The 24391-nt window shown below is 33.9% G+C and overlaps 1 protein-coding gene across 2 annotated transcripts in view; it reads left to right on the forward strand.

The window, feature by feature from the left end:
• LOC143222178 (uncharacterized protein C12orf56-like) overlaps positions 1 to 23530 on the forward strand; it is a 54415-nt gene extending 30885 nt beyond the window's left edge. Inside the window, exons 6-13 of one of the 2 annotated variants that reach the window (XR_013012056.1) lie at positions 879 to 1020; positions 2547 to 2650; positions 5166 to 5255; positions 8082 to 8223; positions 9393 to 9467; positions 13150 to 13227; positions 19199 to 19337; positions 20379 to 20517. Coding sequence is in view for 1 of the 2 variants with exons in the window: in XM_076448257.1 (XP_076304372.1) it covers positions 879 to 1020; positions 2547 to 2650; positions 5166 to 5255; positions 8082 to 8223; positions 9393 to 9467; positions 13150 to 13227; positions 19156 to 19337; positions 20379 to 20550 (985 nt within the window). In the remaining variant the exon portion in view is untranslated. Of the gene's footprint in view, positions 1 to 878; positions 1021 to 2546; positions 2651 to 5165; positions 5256 to 8081; positions 8224 to 9392; positions 9468 to 13149; positions 13228 to 19155; positions 19338 to 20378 lie in introns of both variants that reach the window. The other variant, XM_076448257.1, reaches the window with a different exon arrangement.
• Positions 23531 to 24391: the final 861 nt, after the last annotated feature.

Here is a 24391-nt window from a genome sequence, read left to right on the forward strand (position 1 = left end):
ACCGATCGATAAAAATTAGGTTAACTAACTAAACGTTTAGCTTATTACCAGAATCACGGAACTGAACAACTCATTTACTCATTGATTAAATAATTCATTACATGGAACTTAAATCATTTTCGTTTCTACTTACTACACAAAATTTATAAAGTCATTATGTCATCACCATTACGTAATGATAAACTCCCTTAAACTCACCTAAAGCTCTGGTCTCATCTACTACCGATGACAACTCATTCCATAAATGAATCTTGTAAGTAAAATAAATTTACTTAACTGGAAATTAGTCTGTCTTTTCATTATCTTAAATTTATGTCCTCCTGTGCTTTTGTATTCAGAATATAGCATAAAAAAGTCACAGGCGTTTATCCTATCAATGTCCCAACTAATCTTGCACACTTCAATAAGATCAACTCTTGCCCTCAGACAGAATAAATGAAATATTTTAGATTATCTTTTTAAGATAAATCTTCTATTCCCTAGGATCGTATAGTACATGTTTCCTGCAAGTTTTTAAAATGAAGAAATAAATAGCTTAGTTAGACCATAGATTTTTCCACAAATACTCTGTGCATGTTACCATGTTGATTACCATTTAAGCAGGGTTGAACTATCATCATTGAGGTAAACCAGGCAATTGCTTCGTCTGAAATCTTACCGAGCATGGCCTTTGGCCAACTGCACTTTGTTTTTTTCTTTTCAGTAAATACTAAAACCTTTAGCGTTAAAATTTGATAACTTGGGGACAATCGTCGTGCTTGTTTTAAAAATGTTTTTCCTTACTGAGTATTTGGTAGTTCTTTAAGGTGATTCAATTTAATTAAACACTTTTCCCCAATTACAGAACAAAAATCATCAATATTTGCTTTTCATTTTAGCACTAATTTCAGCCACGTTTTTGTCGAATTACATCGTCGACTTCAACTTTCAAAAGAAGAAGAATACGTAGACTTGCGACGTCTGGTGGAGAGTTTGGAAAAAGAATTTCACTCGGCTATTGTAAAACGAATCTTCTGGAAGGTTAGAATAAACCATTAATGAAAAGTTGTGATATCAATTTTACTCTGATTATGATTTAAAATAAATATTATTATTTTATTATAAGACCTAATATCGTTGGCAGAACCCGAAGAAAAACGTGCAGATAATGAAAGCTTATTGCACAAATAAACTGGAACAGACAATAACAGTTTTAAGAAGGTGAATGTTCTTATAACTATACACACATACACATATGTATGTATGTATGTGCATATATATATATATATCATATTTTAAGATATATTAAGTAATCAGAGAAATGAAGCATACGATACATGTCACAATAAACTTGTTGGGCCTCTATTCCTGCAACGTAATTTGGCTTACGTTTGAGATACGGTCTCAAACCCACGTTTATAACAGTAATCGTCATCTACAAGAGTTAGCTATTTCAAATTTTCTTTTTGAAATGGTCACAAAAAGAAAAAAACGAACGTCACTGTAACATAACTGACCTTAAATACCATTTCGCCTTCAAGAGTGTTAGACCTTTATGTTAGAGTTCTTTAACATTGATTTTATTTTTCCGTTTTACGTATAGCGCACGTCGGCTCTGCAATAAGTTTCATGGCACATTATGTAATCAATCGGGGCTCGACCCTCACAGATGATATCTTATCATGTAACTTAATCTTGAACAAATGTAAATTTTATGTATATGTATATAACTCAGCTGTATTTCTTTCTCTTTATTTTATTAATGTGTGAAAGCTTCTGATACTGATATTAATATGTTCAATATTTGACTAATCCGTTTAATAACAAATCAAAATTAAAATGTAATTCAACCATCGTTAATATGCTATACGGCTCTAATGAGAGGTCATTTATGCAAATATAAACTTACTACAAACCAGTCACTTATAAAGACAGTATAACCCCATTTAAGCAACTAACTCACATTTGCTACTTTTTGACTGTGGTGACCTTACTATTTATTTGTTTATAGCAAAGCTACTTTAGCTATCATCTACCACTGTCCTTAATTTTAAACTACCATCTAATGGAAAGGAGATATTCACCATCAACTTTTGGGCGACTATTTATCAAATTATAGTGGGATTGACTTTCACCGTCATATTTCAATGACCCCACGGCCGAAAGAGCTATCATGTTCGGCACTAACTTTTTGATCTCGCGAGTTACAGATTGTAAGTCGAGAATCCAGGCTATGCCATAACCTGGTCTTGTTTGTTTGTTTTTTGAATTTCGCGGAAAGCTACAAGAGGGCTATCTGCGCTAGCCGTCCCTAATTTTGAAGTGTAAGACTAGAGGGAAGACAGATAGTCATCACCACCCACCACCAAATCTTGGTCTTTCCCACCAGGTAATAAAGTACAAGTACATGTCTTAAGGCATTTATTGTTTAACAAATCGGAAAACAAAATAAGTTAAAGTTAATAAATTAATGACTGAGGTGGGTAAGTTTTGCAACAATCTGTAATACATTGCTGCTGTAATAAATATTTACAGTTACTTGACTGAAAAGACCATTTTTCTTACAGGATCCGTTGTTATTTCCACTAGTGGTGGATAGGTTACATATGCTGGTGTCAGCTCCAGAGAATGTTGAAAATCAGACTGTAGGTGTAACTATGGATAAACTGAAGTATGTAAATGATGCTTTTCACTAATCAGATTTCAGAAGGAATTATATAAAATGTCGTATACATAAAAAGTTAGACTTTCGGAGATAAACACCTTAAAATCTATTATTGTATTTTATTTTCTTGGCGATATTTCGAGCAAACCCTCTCTTCCAAACCAGAAACAAACCTTTCTGTGTAGTTGCTTTTAATCGACAGGCTTGTGAAAGACCGTTTGTTGTAAACGTCGGTAAGAAAATAAAATTTAACCAAAGATGTCTCTAGGTGATTTAAAGATTCGAGGTTCTGTCCCATATTGGTGGGAATTTTCGGCATTTCGGTGTGATACCATTCAGTGTTTCGTATTCTAATTTTTCAAGACACCAGCTGGAGATATGGAGATCTGTTAAGCATAATCGGGGCACAGGCCTCGTGTGCAAGGGCCTAGTGACGCCGCTCAATGCAACTATAGTTTTTTTAATATGATTTATCTACAAAGGTCTAATTTATTTATTTTATCAGATTTGCATTTTTCCACTTATTTATTCACGGGAACGTATAATTTAGAAAATATTCTTCCATAATTTTTATTAGATAAGTAAGTTCAGAATACTACAGAATCTATGAGTATATTCGAAATTTGAATTAAAATAAATGTTATATTATTGTGATATTTCCTGTCGCCCCCAAATTATGTCTTCCCTTTCAGACGGTGAGAAAACAAACTTCATAACAGTATAAAAATATCTCGTTTTCCATTGTCATAAAGTTATTGAATATGAGTATTCAGACGTCAATATAATTAATACTTGTGGTAACAATTTACCGCCTTTCATTCAAGCTTAACATGAAGTAAAACATTTAAAAACACTAAAGTACTATCAGTGAGATATGACAACTTCAATTAAAATACTAATTAAACATTTCAGATAACCGTGTCCTATCGTTGAGCGGATTCCTTTGGGTTATTTGAAAAAACATAGACCTATCGATAACGAGTTAATTTATTTCTTAAACAACGTTTTTTGGGGGCTTTCTGGTAGACCCAACTTCACAAATGTTTGTTTGTTTGTTTTAAATTTCGCACAAAGCTACTCGAGGGCTATCTGTGCTAGCCGTCCCTAATTTAGCGGTGTAAGACTAGAGGGAAGGCAGCTAGTCATCACCACCCACCGCCAACTCTTGGGCTACTCTTTTACCAACAAATAGTGGGATTGACCGTCACATTATAACGCCCCCACAGCTGAAAGGGCGAGCATGTTTGGCGCGACTGGGATACGAACCCGCTACCCTCAGATTACGAGTCGCACGCCTTAACACGCTTGGCCATGTCGGGCCCCAACTTCACAAAGAACGTTACAAGTGAAACTCCAAATCTAGTGTACGATGAACTCACAAATGAAGTCTCTAGCTTGCAAAATATCCTTGTTAATCGATAGATGACATGCAGCCGATTGACTCACTGACTAACTTTTGATCATTAAATAATTAACTATCTCGATGACTGAATAATTCACAAATAGACTGTATATATATATGTAACTAAATTACAGACTAATTAGCACTGTCTAATTAAAAACTCTTTAACTGGCTATGAAGCTGATTAATTAATTGTAAGTTACTCAGTCTGGCGATTTTATATTGTACTTTCACTAATGGTCGAGATATCACCGAGGCCTAAACTTTAATGAAACTTCTAGACTTCACACAATTATTACATTGGTGGATCATCGATAAGTCTGAGAACGTATCATACTAAATTTCAGACTTAGATGCCCGCAGTTGGCAGAGCACTAGTCTAATGTGTAGCTTTACCAAAACCAAACAATACATCTAATTCTTCTCATGAGTCTCCCCTGTGGAACAACGTTAAAACCTAGTGTTCGATTTCCTGTAATGGACACAAGAGATAGACCAATGTGGTTTTGCGCTAAATAAAATAAACAAACAATACTCTAGTGAACAAAACACTATAATATTAAAAATATAACCTACAAGAAAATCGTTTGAAAGTCATATTTAAACATCAAATCGTTATCTCCTGTCCCTCAGTCGGGTATAAAAATTTTAATTAAAATAATAAGTAAACATATTGTCATGCTTTCAACGGATGAAACTTTTCAATCATATTTAGACACCATACCGCTATTTTCTGTCCTTTAATCGGGTATAATAACTTTAATTAAAACACTAATTAAATATTTCATCATGACTTCAATGGACGAAACTTTTCAAAATTGTACTTGGTAATTAAACATGTCTACTTCCTTTTTTATTTAAATCGAACTTAGTCTCATGAGTAGTTTTAGATCGAAGTTCTAGCAAATCGTGGTTTAATACTTGGACATTTAAAACTCTCTTGGTGTGTGTGCATGAATCATTTTTAGCTATTGGATATTTCATTTTGTATTTAAATTATGCTGTATTAACAGTGATAGTCCAAAATGTTTGTTCATTTAGATGAGTGAGTCGTTGATTTCTCTTATGGAACGAAAACTATTGCGCTCATAAAAAATGTTTAACTGGTATTTTTTTTAGACTGTGTTCTTCGTTAGCTTCAGCTTTATCGTCACTGCTGAACAATACAGGACCAATACCTGGTCGTAGTTATCATCTCACCAAGAACAAGTAAGTCCTACAAATCAATTTGTAAATTAAAAAAATATATGCATTGTAAAATTATGATTTGTAATTTTATAAATTGTGGTATATCTTTAATAAGTTACTTTGAATATCTTGCTTGTTCTTTCAGTAATTGTTTATTTAACAAATGTTACTGAATTATAAGTATTATTATCTTTCTCCAAAACTCGTAACTTTTGTTATCTTAAAATCGATTTAAATACTGCATTTAGTCGTTGTCATGGGTCCCCTGGTGGAACAGCGGTAAGTATTCAAACATGGTTAACAGGCTATACGTACATTTAATTTAGTTATATAATTAGCACAATTTTTATAACCAGATATTAATTCCTAACTAGTTTTTACCATAATTAAGATTTCTGATCTGTTGTCCTCTTTAGTAGAGTCCTTTGAAGGCTATTTCTGTGTTGATTGTTGGTGGGATTCAGTTTTGAGTTTTTTTATTTGCATGTGAAGTTTATCGGGTTTTTAGCAAACTCAAGTTATGTTTCTGAATTTAAAAAAATGTTTATTATATGTTACTTAGATGCTTTAATTTGCAATTATTTTATTTACAGAAGAGATATATGGTTTTTCAACTTGTCCAGCATGTAATAGAATAAATTATCAGTGAAAATTCTTAATTTAGAATTGTAATAAGAGGATTGAGAGTCAATCAGAAGCAGTTGTCGTCCATGCGAATGAAAAAAATGCACCGTTTATTCCCAAAAGGTTCTAAATACAGAAAACAAATACTTGTTCTTCTTAATTAGTCTTGATACATTATTTTTCACTTTACATTATTACTATTGCAACTTTTATAAGTGTAAATACTGTAGATGTCGTTTTAGTATTTTAACGGTAGCGTTATCTGTTGACTGATTGACACTCTTCTCACTACCAGATGTGGCTATACAGTTTTACTCACCAAAAGAATACCTCTGATGATCAAAAACATAAAAACTGTTTAGTTGATTGTAACGCATTACAGAGTTTTCAGTTTTGTCATATACACACACAAAAGAAATAATTTACAAATATCTGAACTTACGATTTTTATTGATTTAGTACACTTCAGCTTTTTATTTTATTTCTGTTATTGAAACAAAATTTGGTTTGAAGGGTTTTTAATTCAAACTTAACTCTTGAACTTTTAATACATGAATCAGTGTCATCAATAACCTTATAGATTGTTGCCTGACTTAATTTTCGCCAATCACACATCGCCAATTGAAATAGCGATAAAAATTAAACAAAATTTCAAAATATTAGCAAAATTGGTTAGGTTGGCTGGTAAACATTGACGAGTGCCTCTAAACAAAATCAAGGTCACTGTTTGAAATGCCTATATTTAATCTCTTTTTCTTTATTTAGTTCCACTGAAGAGTGAAAATTATACCACATAGCCAAGACTGCGTAATGTAATAGTGAAGATATTTAAGTAGATATTTCATAATGGCTGGCCCCTTTCCTTTAAAATGCCATTATCCAATACGCTCATAGACTTCAGTCACTTGTTTTCCTCAATGGCTACTTACCTTACCAAGATACTTGTCTTTCGCCAATGTACTCATAGGTTTCCCGACCAGTTGTCTTCTTTTATAAAACATACTCCAAACAGTTATTTTATTTCAGTGTACTTGTGGACTTCTAATCAGTGAGTTTCTGAATCAGTTGCTTTTCGCAAAGTGCATCATGATTTTCAAGTTAGATGCTTTTCTTTGAAGAGTATTCTAAGCTTTAGAATTAGTTGTCTTTTTTTAAAGTTCTTCGCAGCTTTCTGAATTACTTTCCATTTCGAAAGTGTTTTCCGCCTTTCGGTAAAAACTTTGTTTAAAACCTCAGTATAGGTTCCCGAATTAGGTTCTTTTTCGCTGAAATCCACTATAGACTTCTGGAACAGCTATTTTTTTTTAAATATGCCGTGGACTTCCCAATTACATATGGTTGAGTACTTTAAATTAAAACGATTTTAGTTACGCGAATCACCAGGTTACAGCCAATAAAAAGACGCGGTGGAACGGCTGCATCAGAACCACATCTGACAATATTCGAGATATCATAAACAGTGCGATACTATCAAACACTATCATTTATGAGAAGGATTTTGGATTTAGGAGAAGGCCCTTTCCGATACAAGTTGTCCATGTACATAAATTATAAAGATATCTTTAGATAAGGGATTTAGAATTCCATAGACTGGTACTTTCGTTGTACTTAAAGGCACTGAGAAACAAAGGAATGGGGATCAACTTCGAATATCAGTACTATTAAAAAAAAAGACTTGCAATGAGTCGTTCCTTATCCTTGATAAGCGTCTTATAATAAGTGAGAATTCATAAGCACAAAGTCAGTGGAATAGCTCGTCCACGTGCCCCTTGAAACAGTACACAATATGTTCAAGCAGAATTTCCAACTAGAAATTAGGCCAACAGAGTATTCATACCAGTTCGTGTGATAAGATACCAGTCAAATTGCTAGACACATATCCGTATGATTGGTCTGTTTAAATGGGTGTGAAGAGAATTCATCCTTGTCCACTAGGTGTGTGTTGGACATGAAAACGTCATGACGGAGTGTTCTGCAATGAAATCTACGGTTATTGTCAAAATGCACATTTGTCAACTAAAGCATGAGCAGACGTAGTGACTTGGACCGTAAGGACCTAGAAGGCTCCAAAATCATTTTAATATAAAGTACCCAACCCTCTTTTATTTCTGAGTATTTCTTGAAAATTAGTAACCGTTTATAATGCTTTCAGTAAATATACAACGTTAACCCCTGTTCTGTATCATAAACAACAACAAGCGTTTGTACCTTATTTCTAAATAGTGGATACATATTGCAAAAACTGACTGAAGTTCTGACCAGAATTCCCTGGATCCCACTACCTTACCGTGACAATACATTTGCTGTTGTGACGTCTCACAGTAGATTGTATAGCCAAGAATGGGAAACTTTAAGAGAGGCTCCGGTAAGAACTCAAGCAATGAGTGTTATTTTTCTTTATACTGATATTAATTCTCAGTATTTGAGTATGTTGCATGCGTTTGCAATTGATAACACTAGGGAATTCCCTAATACCCTTGAAATTCCATTTTCCATTAATTTATAATTAACAAAAGGTTACGGTGTTTCCAACATTTTTAGTTTCATTCTTTTGGATAATAAGGTACAGTGATAAAAGGTTACAAACTACCATGACATTACTAAGTTTTGCTTTTACTATGATTTATCTATCTCATGTTTGTGCTTACCTAACTGTTTCTTTTTCATTTGTAGCAGTATCATTGACTTCCAAGAACGTGTGGAAGTAATTTTGCTGTGTATTTTGAACAGTTGTTAAAACAGAACTTTGAAAAAGCATGGTTATATGCAACTCTGCTTTATTTTGAATATCCGTTATAGTTCTTAGAGTAAATATAAAGTGGAATTTATATTCATATATATCTATATATTTACGCGATAGGTATTTTTTCTTACTTGCTTTTGTACTGTAGTCGTAAAAAACGACTTAATACTATACAATTCATTTATTTTTTTTTCTCTGGCATAAGTGAGTCGATACAAAAATACAAAACATTTTTGCAGGTGTTGTATTTTACCTAACAGTGGTATAGGAAGGAGTTCATGTGTGGGATGCTTCACTACACATGCATATTTTACAGTGAAATTGTAAGGCGTTGCTAAAGGCAGATTATTCTGGGAGGTTTTGGGCATGTCCTAAAATTGATATTATAATATAATTCACAATTGCTATATAAGTCAAATATGTAGAAGTGGGGGTGCTATAGCTACCTCGGTTCCAACCCCTCTGCCTACAAATGACTTTCATACTTTCTTAATTCCCGCCAAATTTAATATATGTTAGAAAAAAAGGAGAAAATATAATAAAAATACATCCCGATATTAAAGCAGTAAAATATATTATTTCATCAAACTCAGTGGATCTTATTTTCGTTTGCGAAATTACTCTCAGTGTTACTGTAATAAAAGTTTGTTTTTTTTCTTTTACACTAAATGTTTAATAAAGAGTTAATGGCGAAATGAAAGGAAAACTTAGTCTCCCATAAAATACACAAGCAAAGACCAGAAGTCATAACATGTTTGTATGAGTGTAATTTATTTTTAACTCTTTCGTAGTTAATTCGTTCTGTGGTAGAATTGACCAATGCTTGTACTGGAACAATGTATCAGTTGATACTATTGATTCAACAGGTAAGTTATTGATATTATTGATGGCCTTTTCTGAATAGTTCAAGTTTCTAATTTCCGTACTGCACACTGATGTATTATAAAAGACATTTTAATACTGGAAATAAACGTCCTTATAACACCAAATCTGTTTTTTTTTTCTTTAATTGAACACTTATCGTTTGTCTTTACAGCTTCTTCAGGAGAGTTCCACTAAAATACAAACTATACAGTACGAATATGGGATTGACTGACAGTACGAATATGGGATTGGTATAAATAATAAATTATAATCGAATATATATATCATGCATTTCTACAGCGAGCAATTGACATATTAAATAGTAATATATAGTTAATCACACAGACGACAAGAATATCGAAATTAAGGAATAAATTAAGTAATCGCCAAGTTTATAAGTTGTTTTATATTTCTATTTTCAGATTACGACGTTTCGAACTAACACTCTTCGTCAGATAAAACAGCTTACAACAAAAAGAGCATACGCAGAATTTTAAAAAATTAACGCTCTCTGTGAAATTTATATGCACAATTACATCTTTTACATAATTATTACAAGTCACAAAAAAAGAGGAAATAGGAAAAAATAAAAACAGATTAAAATTAAAATCGAAAAAATCTATAGAAAAGAAAAGCGATCATTTAAACCAGATGGTTGTAGGATCCTCAGATTGTAGATTAATCTTCTTTCCACTGTTTCTGTTTTGTGAGTATTAGTCGGAGTACTCCTAAGTTTCAAAATCGAAAATTGCTCAATTGTATAGTTGTTGATGGTGGCTCTGCTTTATCTTGTATATCCCTTTTAGTTCTTAAAGTAAATGTAAAGTGGAATCTCTCTCTATATATATATGTTACTTTTTTACTGTTTCTGCAGTTTAATATGGTTTGGATGTTCCCGTGCTCAATCATCGAGTCGGCGGCCTGTTTGTCTAATGTATAAACTGTTGCATTTTTTGCAAATTACACAGTAACTTATACATTCATTTGTGCATGGAAAGGATCGCATTATATTGAAAGACGTGTTTTTCTTTTCCGTGAATATATGTTGGAAGGTGACACATCTGTTTCGTTTTCATGCGTACCTGGAGAATCATTTTGATTTTGTTTCTTTCAGGTGTTTGCCATCTCTATAAGAAATAATGGGTGGGTCCTTGAAAACATGTTTAGTGGTAGTATCTTTAAATAATATTGTGCATTTGTTTAGTATATCTTTAACTTTCTTGTTGGTCTGACGTAACGTTAGCACAGGTGGAATGCGATCGGTGTGTTCTTCCTTAGTAAGGTTGAGTGTTTGTTCCAGCGTATATGAACTAGATTTAGCGGCTGCATCGTGAATGAGAAAATCTGGGCAGAGAAAAGAAAGTTTAAAATCATTAGATTTCGATTTATAATCATTATCATGACTACATAGCTTGCGTAGTCGTAAAAAATAAAAAGTGATGGTTTCTGTGTAAAAATCCTCACCAAAACCACCAAGCATATTGCGAAAAAAATTTAAGAAACACGCTACATTAAACAACTATGAACACAGATGTAGGAACAAAAGATGCCATCTACAATTGTAATTATTTCATTTTTTCATCTTATCTTTTTGTTATTTAAATCTGTAACTTGAATATAACGTTTGTTTACTACTGGATGCAGTTAATTATTACAAAAGTACAATTCTTTTAATAATAAGTTGTACTACTTAATATGTCAACAGCACGCTGTGGAAATGCACACTAGAGATTTGATTATAATTTAGTATTTAAACTATTGTTTGTTTGTTTGTTTTAAATTTCGCACAAAGCTACTCGAGGGCTATCTGTGCTAGCCGTCCCTAATTTAGCGGTGTAAGACTAGAGGGAAGGCAGCTAGTCATCACCACCCACCGTCAACTCTTGGGCTACTCTTTTACCAACGAATAGTGGGATTGACCGTCACATTATAACGCCCTCACGGCCGAAAGGGCGAGCATGTTTGGCGCGACGGGGATGCAAACCCGCGACCCTCAGATTACAAGTCGCACGCCTTAACACGCTTGGCCATGTCAGGCCGTATAATTAAAGTAACTGAAGCTTTATATATATATATATATGTTACAAATATATTTTTCTCGTCCATGGTAACATTGCATAGCTATCAATAGTTATGAATGAAAGGGAAAATTAAAAAGCCACACATCTCGAGGAACATCTTTCTCATCTATAGTTGATATTCTGTAAAGTGTTCTTGTAACCGACTTATTTGATATGTAGACAGGAACGATAAGAGTCATAAGCCTTGAAACGTCGAAATTTGTGAAAATGCACAAAAGTGAAAATGTTGACAATGTCAATCAGTATTCTCCCTTGCGGCTTGCGCCCATCACGTCGTTTCTTATCATATAATCAAGTTGTAGGCCGGCCTAGAATATGGCCAGACCTAAACAACGAATACTGCATTTTTTACATTTTAACGCTATCGTTGATAGTGCTTTGCCCCCGAATTCCTTGAGTATTAATCCCAATGATGACTACCTTTCCAAGTCTTTGTGAAAGTTTCAGTTCAATTAACACACGTCATTCAACATCACGCAGCTCTTGGTGCTTGCAGCTGGCTTAACGGTTACACACATTAGATCTCTTCTACATCACAGATTCTCCTTTCTTAACGGTTACACACATTAGATCTCCTCTACATCACAGATTCTCCTTTCTTAACGGTTACACACATTAGATCTCCTCTACATCACAGATTCTCCTTAACGGTTACACACATTAGATCTGTGTGAGAAAGAAAATAAATCTGTAACATAAATATATAAAACCACTAAATATTTGGTCCGATACATAACACGAAATAATTATTCACAAACCAAAATTATTTTAGGTTACTTTATTATTGAATTAAAAGGATTTAAAACACCAACTGAAGCTTTGTATTGTCAATTACAGTTTTTATTTTAGGTGTTATTAGGTCGTTTATTTCTGGTTCAAATGTTTTTAATAATATTACAGTTTAATAATACTTATTTATTATGCAAACTAATACTAAACTTAGTTCCTAGTAGCTGCTTAAATAATACCTAACCCAACAGTGTTGCATTTACAAGGTACAAAATATTGTAGATACGTTACCTTACTTCATTCATTTTTGCCTTTAAAATAGTTCGATTAAAAATATTTCTCTTATAATTTCAACCAGAAGCCTATAATACTGTAAAAATGTTTTGCTTTTGAATATAAATTTTATATATATAGCACAATTCTGACAAAAACATTGAAACATTTGTAACGTGCCACCTATGAGTAGAACTATTTATATTTAATTAATGAAATTTCACATGCCAAGTTGTAGAGTACTTTAGATAGGGAAATTCTACATGTTGTTAACTTTGGCTGAAAAGTATTTTAAAGTATATTTATATTTACGTAAAAGAAGTTCTTATACTGAAAAATTCACAATTCCCATATGTTATTCATGACGATGCAAACAGAAAGTAGATTCTAAACTAAATTTGAATCAAAAGTGACAGATTAATTTAACGTAAGCCTTATGTATTAGATCTGACATGGTCACCTCTTCAATGAATATCAAACTTCAGTCTGTTTGGGCAATTAAGAATAAAAGGATTGATACTACAGTTTGTTATCAGGAATTTTTTCAGTTGTTCATGTGCGTGATGTATATAAAAAACAACTTTGTTTGCTGTTTCTTTAGGGAAAAGAACTTATTTATCGGCAATGTTCATTTAGCCTGTCTTGGATGGTTCAGCTAGTGGCCAGCTCCGAAGCATCTGTAAGTGTGGACATAATGAGGGCTAGTTAAGATTTCCTGTATTTCCAGAATGATGCATTATAAAAATATAAAATGTATGCTATGTCATCACTATTAATTTTATGGGACATTGTTTAGTCGTTCTAGGACATTATCGGGCAGGCTGTAGCACACTTATATAGGCATGATTCGGACTGTTCTTCGAAAGGTTATTTTAAATATCTTCTCAATAGGTCATCAGAACCTTACTTTACACTACATTGTTCTCCCTTATAACAATATTTATGTAATGGCCGAGTCACAAATTTTGGAAATGTCTGCAAATATAATAGCAAGAAGTTTGAATTCATTGTTCTTCTTTCTTCTGCTTTTCTTTTTGTTGCACGATAACTCAAAAACTGTAACACATCATGTTGTATACTGGTTTTTGTAACTTCTTCCTTGACTTATCTTTCAAAACATTTCTCAAGTGTAATAGGATGTTTTCATTTTCTTAGGGAATTCTCATTCCTCGGATCTCAGATCATTTTAAGTGTAAATCGTTTTTACCAAGCTATAACTTCACTCTTTACAAAAAAAAAAAAGAAAGAAAAATATGTGATTCGTGTTCGAAACATTTTTCAACGTACAAAGTTTATAAAACGTAAAGACAGTGCTGTGTATTGACGTATTTAAAACAGTTAAGTCACCTACCTAGAGGCTAGGTACGTATTTTCTGAATGAATCTGATGGTAGATCCATTATTCAAATTCATTTCCCTTTGCAACGCATAGTGATGATTATTCTCACCCTACGATTATGCATATGATGACATACTTCCCTATTCCTAATTTAATTTTTGTATAGTTTAACGAAGTTACAATTCGTCCCATGCTCGTAAATGTGTTACTTTATTAATTATATATATCGCTTTAAATAAACCAAACAGTGCACTTAAGTTCTTTTTCTCTCATTTAAACAAATCCTCAAAAACATGCAATCAATTAAAACAGTCTCAGTTCTGTTAGGACACACGGTAGTGTGTTATGCGAATAAAATAACTCTGCAAAGAAAACAGTGTGTTGTTAACAGGAGAGATAGTTTAGCAATCTTTCATCATCTGTAGCTCGGACTGTAGAAACCAAACTAGCATATGTTTTCAGTGGATGTAGTTTATTGGCCTCATATTTTAAGAAATACATGAAATATAACATGTTTAACATTTATGGATTTTTTTCCAATTTAGTACATAATAGAACTTTTACCATAGAACTTGGTGTAAATAAAAGTCCTGTGTGAAAAGTTATTCAACAAAACCCGTTTAAATTTGTCGAAATATTTTTACGAACACCTATGCATAAAGTCACTTGAGCTATTGGTCTAATATTTTAGAACAGCTTGAAGAGTAAAAGTGGACCGTTTGGTTTTTGTCATTCGGACTAAAGACAGCTGATTTAGAGCAGCAAAACTATAGGGTGAAAGTATGCGCATGGTTAAGCGGATGGACGGTTATTATTGATTATTCATTGCCAATTTTTCAGCATAAATTTGCTAAATATTATGACATCATCGTAATTAAAGAGCGTTTAGAGACGTAATGTTACCTTAAACTATTAGCACAAATAGTAATGTTTGGTATAGCTGTACCGTTTGCATGCGAATGATGACAAGAAACTCTTAATTTAAATTCTATGGCGTTACTATAAAGGAAGCTATTAACATTATTTTAGAGAGGAACATCTACCATCATATATTTTAAAGATTCTGACTAGTTCTGTAAAGTAAAGGTCAATTAAGAGCAATGTGGTTACAATCCTAAAGCTAATGTGGGTTACTGTCGAGCGTGGCTTTCTTGCTGTGGTTTGTCGGTGTGTAATGACAAAAAGTCATGATATCTGTTAGGTGTTTATTATGTTACGTATTTCAAATAGCTAGGAATTTTAATTTCAATTTAGAAGTTAATTAAATATTAATATGTATCAAGTTTATGATATTCGCCAACAAGATTGATACACACAATTTTCTTTCTTAGCACGAATATATTTTAATACACAAATAACAACGTAATTCAAAATAATGATTATTACTAATAGCTATATAGTTATAATAAACTATAGTTATAGTTTATGTACAAAAGTTTTACAAACATACAAACAATAACGAGTCTTACATCCAGCCCAGAACTGAATCTTTTAACGATGTCGTTAGCGAGCAAGTTCAATTCTTTGATGACACACCTGTACGCTTCACTTGACGGCTAGCTAACTTGAAGCACCCTTAAGTTTTCAGCTACTACAATATCTAATGTCCTCGTAGAAATAATAATTTCTGAAGTTGAACGGTTTGTAATGTTCAAAATCTATAAACGTCCTTGTCAAATTATGTAGTTTTTCGTTAGTCGCAATTATAACTTTCGAGGCTTATATTATACTGTCTGTAGATGACCAATAGTAATAAATATCTCTCTGTTTATATAGTTTAAGGTGAGATTATCCAACGTCAACAGTGTTCGAAAACACGTTAATATTTTTGTAGAATAAATATTGTTGATTCTTACTCTTAAAAATCTTCTATAAATCTAGAGAACAGGAGGGACTAACGCAATACATCAAATACTTGCATCAAAGTGAGTTTAAAATCAATTGTTAAAAAGAAACAAATACACTTATCATAAATAAGAATCCGAAAATATGCATTTAAGTACTGTTTTGCAATTTATATTGCAAACTATTTGAACTTAAATATCTTTTTCTTCGGTTAGTTTGTTTGTTTCAGAAAATTTACGCTGCCTGCGCATAGCGGTCCTTAAATTTAAAGTGATAAACTAGAGGGAGGGCAACTAGTCAACAACGCCATCCGCCACTTTTTAGCTACTCTTGTTTTATCAGATTGTGGGATTCGATTGTTGTAGCACATAAAAGTCTCCAAAGTTCGGAGCACCTTCATGTGACCACTGGTCATGAATATTTCTATCAAAATTCAGGGTAGACTATCAAAGACGTTAAAATTCAACATTTTGTTTTTGAGCAAATTAATGGCTTATTAAATTGTGAGAGGGGATCCACCCAGGATAGAAAATACTAGGCCGTGACTGTAATTACATAATCACAGATAAAATTATTGAACAATTTTTGAATAACAACAAAAACAATAAATAGTTAAACTTACAAGATATTTACCACTTACTCTTCTGCGAAGTTAAACAGACTCTCTTAACTCTGTGTGACTGTTAATTTCACAAACTTGCTCGTTTATCACAATGTGTTACTGACTATTGCGTTCATTTAATATTACTTTGTTTTATCGTTCCTTTGTTAGTGATTTTGCTCGTGTAATGTTTTCTTTCAGCTTTTGTGCAAATGTAACTGGACATGTAATTGTAGCTGTGTATGTTTGTTGTACAGTTGTTACAGATGTATCATCTGGTTTTGTTGTTTTTATTTCATAAATACGTTGTTTTATCTTTTTATATTTGTCGCAACCTTTATAATTTCATGTGTGTGTATCTCCACAATTGCAACATTTTGGTTTATCCTGTTCTTTTTTACATACAGTTATGTGGTGTTCCCCGCCACACCCACAGCACCTCGGTGTTGCTAGACATGCCGCTGTGTTTCCAACAGATTGGTTTGTTTTCTTTTTAATTTCGCGCAAAGCTATTCAAGAGCTATTTGTGTGCTAGCCGTCCCTAACTTAGCAGTGAAAGACTAAAGGGAAAGCAGCTAGTCATCACCACCTATCGCCAACTCTTGGGCTACTCTTTTACCCACGGCTGAAAGGGCGAGCATGTTTGGTGCGACGGGGATTCGAGCCCATGATCCTCGGATTATGAGTCGAACGCTTTAACCCATCTGGCTCTGCCGGGCCAATAGTCTTTGGATGTGAATTGTTAGATATTTATGTGAGCATTTGATTTAAAATGGGCCAGGGCATAGCCTAGTGATTATCCTACTCAGTTTGTGGTTTGTGGCTTACAGTTACAAAATCAAACCCCTTACTTTGACACTGTGGGTTTTGCTATGAGAGAGACGGTCAAATCCTGTTATTTATTAGACAAGAGTTGCTGTTCACTAGTTGTCTTTCTTCTTGTCTATCAGTACAAAATTAAGGACGGCTATGCACAGATAACCCTAATTTCATTGTAAATGATCTGTTTGATAAAGAATATATACTCTTCAAAACAAGAAACGCAAAAGAGATATTTTTTTTTTATTTTAAAGAGAAATATATGTAATAACATTACAAGCTCAGAGTATGTGATGTTACACGTGTTAAGGCACTGATTGCCAGACCAAAATGACAATAAAAGATTTGTCAACTTTGAAAACAGAGGAAAACATCGATTTTTCGCCAAAACGCATGTGTGTCCAATAAATTTGTTTGAGAGATCTGCATATTTTGCAAGTGCAACATGTGCAAAATCCCTATAAAAGTGACGGGTTCTCGGTTTCCATAGCTCAGTGTTAAGCCACCGACACGCAATACAGTTACGCCAAGACTGACTGAAGCACAACGCAACAACGCCATTGGTCGCTTGGAAGCAGGCGAATCTTGATCAGATGTTGCCAGAGCTGTGAATATCCACCCAAGCACCATCAAAAGGCTATGGAATCGTCACCAACAACATGGATCATCTCCTGACCTCCACGATCTGGCAGACCTCGTGTGACCACGCCCGCACAAGATCGCTACATCCAGTTACGTCACCTTCGGGATAGGACCACCACTGCGACGTCTACTACCTCAACCATACCAGGACTGCGTAGGATTTCCGATCAGACCGTACGCAACCGTCTACAAGATACAGGAATCCGAATTCGACATCCAGTCAGAGACGTCATTCTCACCCAGCAGCATCGTCAAGCACGGCTGCAGTGGACTCGGGCACATCGGGTATGGCCTCATCGACGATGGAGGCATGTTTGGTTCAGCGATGAACCACGTTTTATACTTCGTAGGCAGGATGGAAGGACCCGTGTTTACCGTCGCCGAGGTGAACGTTTTGCAGCAAACTGTGTGCAGGAAGTTTTCAGATTTGGTGGTGGCAGCATCATGATGTGGGCTGCCATCGCCTACAATGTCAGAACAGACCTTTTGCACATTCAAGGGAATCTTACGGCTCAACGATACGTCGACGAGATTCTTGGGCCCCATGTGCAACCCATCATGGTGAACGTCAACGACGTTTTTCAACATGACAACGCCCGTCCTCACACAGCCCGACTCACCACTGTCTTCTTGAGACACCACAACATCAACGTTCTTCCCTGGCCCTCCAGATCACCAGATTTAAACCCCATCGAACATCTTTGGGACGAGTTGGACCGACGTCTGCGACGGCGACAACCTCAACCGCAGACCCTACCTCAGCTTGCAGCAGCTTTGCAGGCTGAGGGGACAGCCATTCCACAGGATGTGATTCGTCATCTCATCGCTTCCATGGGTAGGAGATGCCAAGCAGTTATTGATGCTCACGGGGGGCATACTCGTTATTGACGTTGAGTGATGTTAAACTTCACCTCGTGAGCGTGGACTTCGCCTTTGCAGACTTTGGATGTTCAGCAGTGAATGTGCAAAGTTTCACACATGTCATACAGAACTACCCGGAATAAACTTATTAACAATTTGTCTCATATTTTGCCTTTTGCGTTTCTTTTTTTGAAGAGTATATTATCAGTATGTGCATGCTGACTTCATAGATTATTTCTTACAAATTCGAGAACCACAATATGTTTTTTATTGCATAAAAAAAATCGCTCGCCCGCACTTTGAGGCCGTGAATGCGTTATAAGAGTGAATGTCGAATTGGAGTTTCCCAAAAGTTAACAGAGGGCACTGTTGATTATCTTCTCTGTAGTACGTCAATTAACGATTATAGACGACTAGCGCAGATATCCAGTTTGTAACTTTTGTAAAAATTCGAAACAAAACGAAACTAAACTCTCACAAATTATGTTTTCTCACCACTAGATAGCGTATATGTATCGGTTGATGAGCCAGATTATTATGACAGTTTTTCCAGAATATCAAACACCCATCACGCCCATCCAGTGTGTTCTTCTTTACAAACACTTTTATGTCCTGATGACACTGATAACCCACAGCAAACGGCTTGCACAGCACATGCGTCTTACTTATTCGGAGGAATTCAGGTAACTAACTATTCCTTGGTTTATCCCTTTCTTTCCATTGTTTTGTAGAATAATTTTAATTAAATTTCAATTTGACGTCACAAATTTTGTTCTGCTAATTATAACCTGGCTATTAACACCATAAGATAAACCATAATTAATTTAATGTTTTCTTATGTTGTACAAGAGTGAAGGATAATTTTGGTTCACCATTGAATGAAGTCGGTGTTTATGATACTTAAAGCCAGTAACTTTTGTTTGCTTTGATATAATTTATCGAGTCTTTCAAATGCTTATTGCCGAAAACAATTTTTTTAAACATAGAAATTTCTGACACTGGGAACATATTGCGGGAATATCTGCACTTTGACACATATCTCCTTTTGGGAATCATGCATCTAGCATTTACGTAATACTTAACATAAATAGTGGTGAAATGAGACCAATCGATCATCAGATTTTTGGAAAGTAAATACATCTTCACTCACATGCCCTATGTCGAATGTGCAGCAAGTTCACTTTTAATCACACCTTCCTAAATACAGTTGGATTTAGTCATTTCTTTACACATGTTCTAATATTCTAGTTGCTAAAATTTGACTTGATATTATGTTGTTGTTTTTCAAATATTTGTTCAAGTTTATTATTATACATAAGGCAATTCTGACAGTATTGCAGTCATTATTTTTCTGAACAACTTAACCTTACCATACCTTTAATACAACCGAATATAAGTATCGCTATTTGCGTGCAATTTAATAGCAAAATAATACAAATGCAATTCAAAAAGGTTGCTGATTCAATAACTTCATTTTTTAAAACAATTAGCCCAAACTATCTCGTCAATTTAAGAAAAATGAACTGTTTGTTAAATTATGTATGCATAAGGTGTCATTCAGGTTTCAAATTCCAGTTCTATTCAGTTTTATTTTTAAATCTCTTAAACTAAAATAATAAACTTAATGTTTCTGAATTTTATTTAAATATCGAACGTGTCATTCTTGACATTGCTAATGTGTTCATTGCAGTTTAACAAAACTTTTTTGATCAACGTTTTATAAGGTACTACATTTTTAGTCAAGAGCTTGCTAAGAAGATTCCAGAAAACTGTCCTATCAGAAACGTTCTGCTTCAGTTAACAGATAGCGTCAAGAACTACATCCAGAGGAAATCTCCCCATATTCAGAATTCAGCCGACGTTGTTTATCTTGATAGTAGACTAAAAAATATTTAATAAGTAGAAATTAAAAGTAAACAGATTTTAAAGTAACTCTAGTTTTCAAATAAGTCAAGAAATAGCTTGACTTATAGCTAGCTACCTATTGATCTGTAAGTTGTTATTAGTTGTCTTCAATGCTACATAATTATCCACTTGCTGGGATCGAAACTCGAATTTCAGCACCATCAGCCCTTACGCTTATCACTGAAACACCGGTGATCTGTAGGTCAGAGCAAAGCTAAGTTTAAATTGAGCTTTAAATACATGTATTTTGAATTTACTTGATCGTTTTTACCCAAAAAACAAAATAGTCGACAAAATAGAATGTGTCAAGTATTAGTTAAATTGCATTAAAATGTTTAAACTGAAGTATATATCTGAAAGTATTTTGATTTGTAAATTTAATAATTTACTTGAATGCGGTGTCAAGACCAGAAAATGTTTAGTGGACATATTGCTGATGAACCGCCACATTGTTTAAATTGTAACAGTTGAGGAACCACTAACAGCAAGTTAATTCCTAACATACTTTGCCAAATTAAAATAATTGTCATAAACAGTCACAAATAGTGAAATGCAAAACATCAAGCATTTTTAGAGTTTGAAATGATAGCGTGATATATTTATCATTGTTGCCTGAGATCTAAATAACAACTTTCTTAAATTCGTTTGATTTATAGTCATTCGCACATGAAATATCTGTCTGAGTGAATTGTTTTATTCTAATTTATTTCATTTTATTGAATTAAAAGAAGTGTTACAGAAATGAAATCCATGTATTGTGATAATTATGTGATGTTACCTTGTCACGTTTATTGTTTTATCACGTTTTTTTTAATATATGCTAAACCTACATATATATATATCTTAATACTTTTATATTTCGAGCCTATCTGATACACCAATGGTCTTCATAATCTTATAACACAATTGTATATATTTCTGAATTCATTATAATGATAGTTTATATATATTTCGTATATTTAACATTACAGTGTAAAGTTACATAAATAAAAAAAGATATTTGATCAAATCAAATATGTTTCAATTCATTTGAAATTGCATCGGGTCAGTATGATCTGAAACATAACAGACATACCTAAATCCCGGGCCCGGCATAGCCAGGTGGTTAAAGGATTCGACTCGTAATCCGAGGATCGCGGGTTCGAATCTACGACACACCAAACATGCTCGCCCTTTCAGCCGAGGGAGCGTTATAAGTGACGGCCAATCCAATATTCGTTGGTAAAAGAATAGCCCAAGAGTTGGCGGTGAATGATGATGACTAGCTGCTTTCTCTCTAGTCTTACACTGCAAAGTTAGGGCCGACTAGAGCGGATAGCCCTTGTGTAGTTTTGCGCGAAATTCAAAACAAACCAAACCAAAATCCCGAATGTAATAGGAGAATAATGAGAAACCGTTATATGTATATTATACATGATGTCATTATGATAGAATATAATGGAAAAGTGATTGTTGGTGTTTGTATTATTACGCTAGTTCCGCAACTTACTCTCTCAACGTTATAAAGAATCCTGTTTGAAAAAATTAACTGTTTGTTTTGAATTAAGCATAAAGATACACAATGGGTTATCTGTGCTCTGCCCACCACAGGTATCGAAACCCAGTTTTTAGTGTGTAAGTTCGCAGACATACCACTGTGCCACTGGGGGACAATTAACTATTTTTGAAGTACTATAAAAAGCAGTTTAAAATTTAGCCAAAGTTGACAAATATATAGTATATTATTGCATGTGCTTTATTCCAAATATGTGAAACTGTGAAACGTCTTGGCTTGTAGCTAAATCCCTTAAATAGAAAATAAGTCAGCCTAATTAATATCGAATTTTGGAATACATTAAGAAACTCTCTAAGCTTTATTTTCCAAATATTTATGACACCAATATAACAATTTTGTAAGTTTTGTTTCAGGTTTTACCCCTTAACAATATGATTGACGTATAAAGAGTTAATAAACAGTTAGTTAATATGTGTTTAGTAGTTTAGGTAATCTCTGGATACACTGAGCAATATGGATTCAGTCTTGACAAAAGACAGTCCATCGTAACACAACAAGTGCATTTAGTTTATATAAAAAGAGCGTATTTAAAATATTTTGTTTATTTATTGTTTAGCAAAAAGCTACACAACAAGCTGTATATGCTCTGCCCCTTGCGGGTTTCGAGAAGCCCTCGGATATACCGCTGATCAACTGATTTTTTTTAAAGAAGTAATATGCAATTCTCCTTTCAAGTTCACATTCACAAAACAAAGAGTACAGTTTTAATTAGTAATTGCGTGCCATTTGTTGTTGTTGTTTTTAAATTGACTCCATAGTTGGGTAGAGTAAAATATTTAAATACACTAACATTGTGAAGGAGGCTGTACTAAACTCAGATGCGATATAGAAATCCTGGATATAACTTATCTATGCTCATTTTTGGGCCTTTTCTTTATAAATATCTAAGTAACATAGATTTAGCCAACTTTTCTACTTCAGTAACATTGTGCTGCATGTTTTCGAAGGCTTATGTATATCGTTCCAGTATAATATATTATCATAGCAAATACTAGTTACTTTCAAGTACGTTCTGTATTGTGTTGCTGTAAAAATATTAAGTCGTTGAGTAATATAATCTTTAAGCCTAAACGAAACTTAACCGATATTTAAATTCACGAATTTTCACCCGATCCAAGAATCTTATTTTTAGTGTAAGTGTTAAGCTCCATGTTGCAGCAAAGTGCGAGTTTGATTTGTATGCTTCTGTGTGTTGTTAGTGTTAATATATGTTATACGAATTAATACATTAATATACAAAAATCGATACGATAACAAAGTGTGTATATATTAAAGCTTAGACCGAAAAAAAATTTATTTCATGTGTCTTATTGCTTTTACATTGAATCAGATTATTATCTTAGCTCTTTAAAATGTGTTATTGTAACTTAAGATTTAAATAAGTAAAAATTATTATATCTGTCAATGCATTTTCCTTTGAGTTTTTAACCAGTACGTTGTCAAGTGTTTAATTATTGACTTACCTGGAACCATAAAATATTAATACTTGTTGCTTATAAAATCTATTCTGAAAAATAAAACTTTTGTTTTCGACATTGTAAGCAGTCTTGAATATTTTACTGTTTGTAAACTGAAGTACCTCTAATTACTGACCAAATGTTTTGTATAAGCTTTATAACTCAATATGTATATACTTAAAATATGGTATACGTTGTGCGGTGGTCAAGGTGACGTTTTAGGGAGAGGTAGTGGTCCAACAGTGGCGGTTAGTATGCTTTGTATTACTCTTAATGTCTTTCCACAGTATTTCACCGTTACGAGTCAAAGAAATGAGTGTAACTCAAGAAACAGCTCTTCATATCAGCGTTATGGTGGCTGTTGGTTTGTTTGTTTTGAATTTCGCATAACGCTACTCGAGGGCTATCTGTGCTAGCCCTCCCTAATTTAGCAGTGTAAGACTAGAGGGAAGGCAGCTAGTCATCACAACCCACCGCCAACTCTTGGACTACTCTTTTACCAACGAATAGTGGGATTGGCCGTCACATTATAACGCTCCCACGGCTGAAAGGGCGAGCATGTTTGGCGCGACGGGGATGCGAACCCGCGACCCTCAGATTACGAGTCGCATGCATTAACACGCTTGGCCATGCCGGGCCGTGGGTATTTGAGTAAAAACTTCAGCTGTGCTTATGTAGTATTAGAATAGTGGCGACCTTTTTTCATTACATACCTTCATAAAGAACATTAGAGCACTCTCTGAGATATATAAAACGTTTATGTGGCTCCACTGTATGTATGTTGTTTTATAGAAAATTTAACAGATGTTTTAATTTGGTG

The sequence above is a fragment of the Tachypleus tridentatus genome, chromosome 8 (assembly GCF_004210375.1).
Source record: "Tachypleus tridentatus isolate NWPU-2018 chromosome 8, ASM421037v1, whole genome shotgun sequence".
Taxonomy (NCBI): Eukaryota; Metazoa; Arthropoda; class Merostomata; order Xiphosura; family Limulidae; genus Tachypleus; species Tachypleus tridentatus.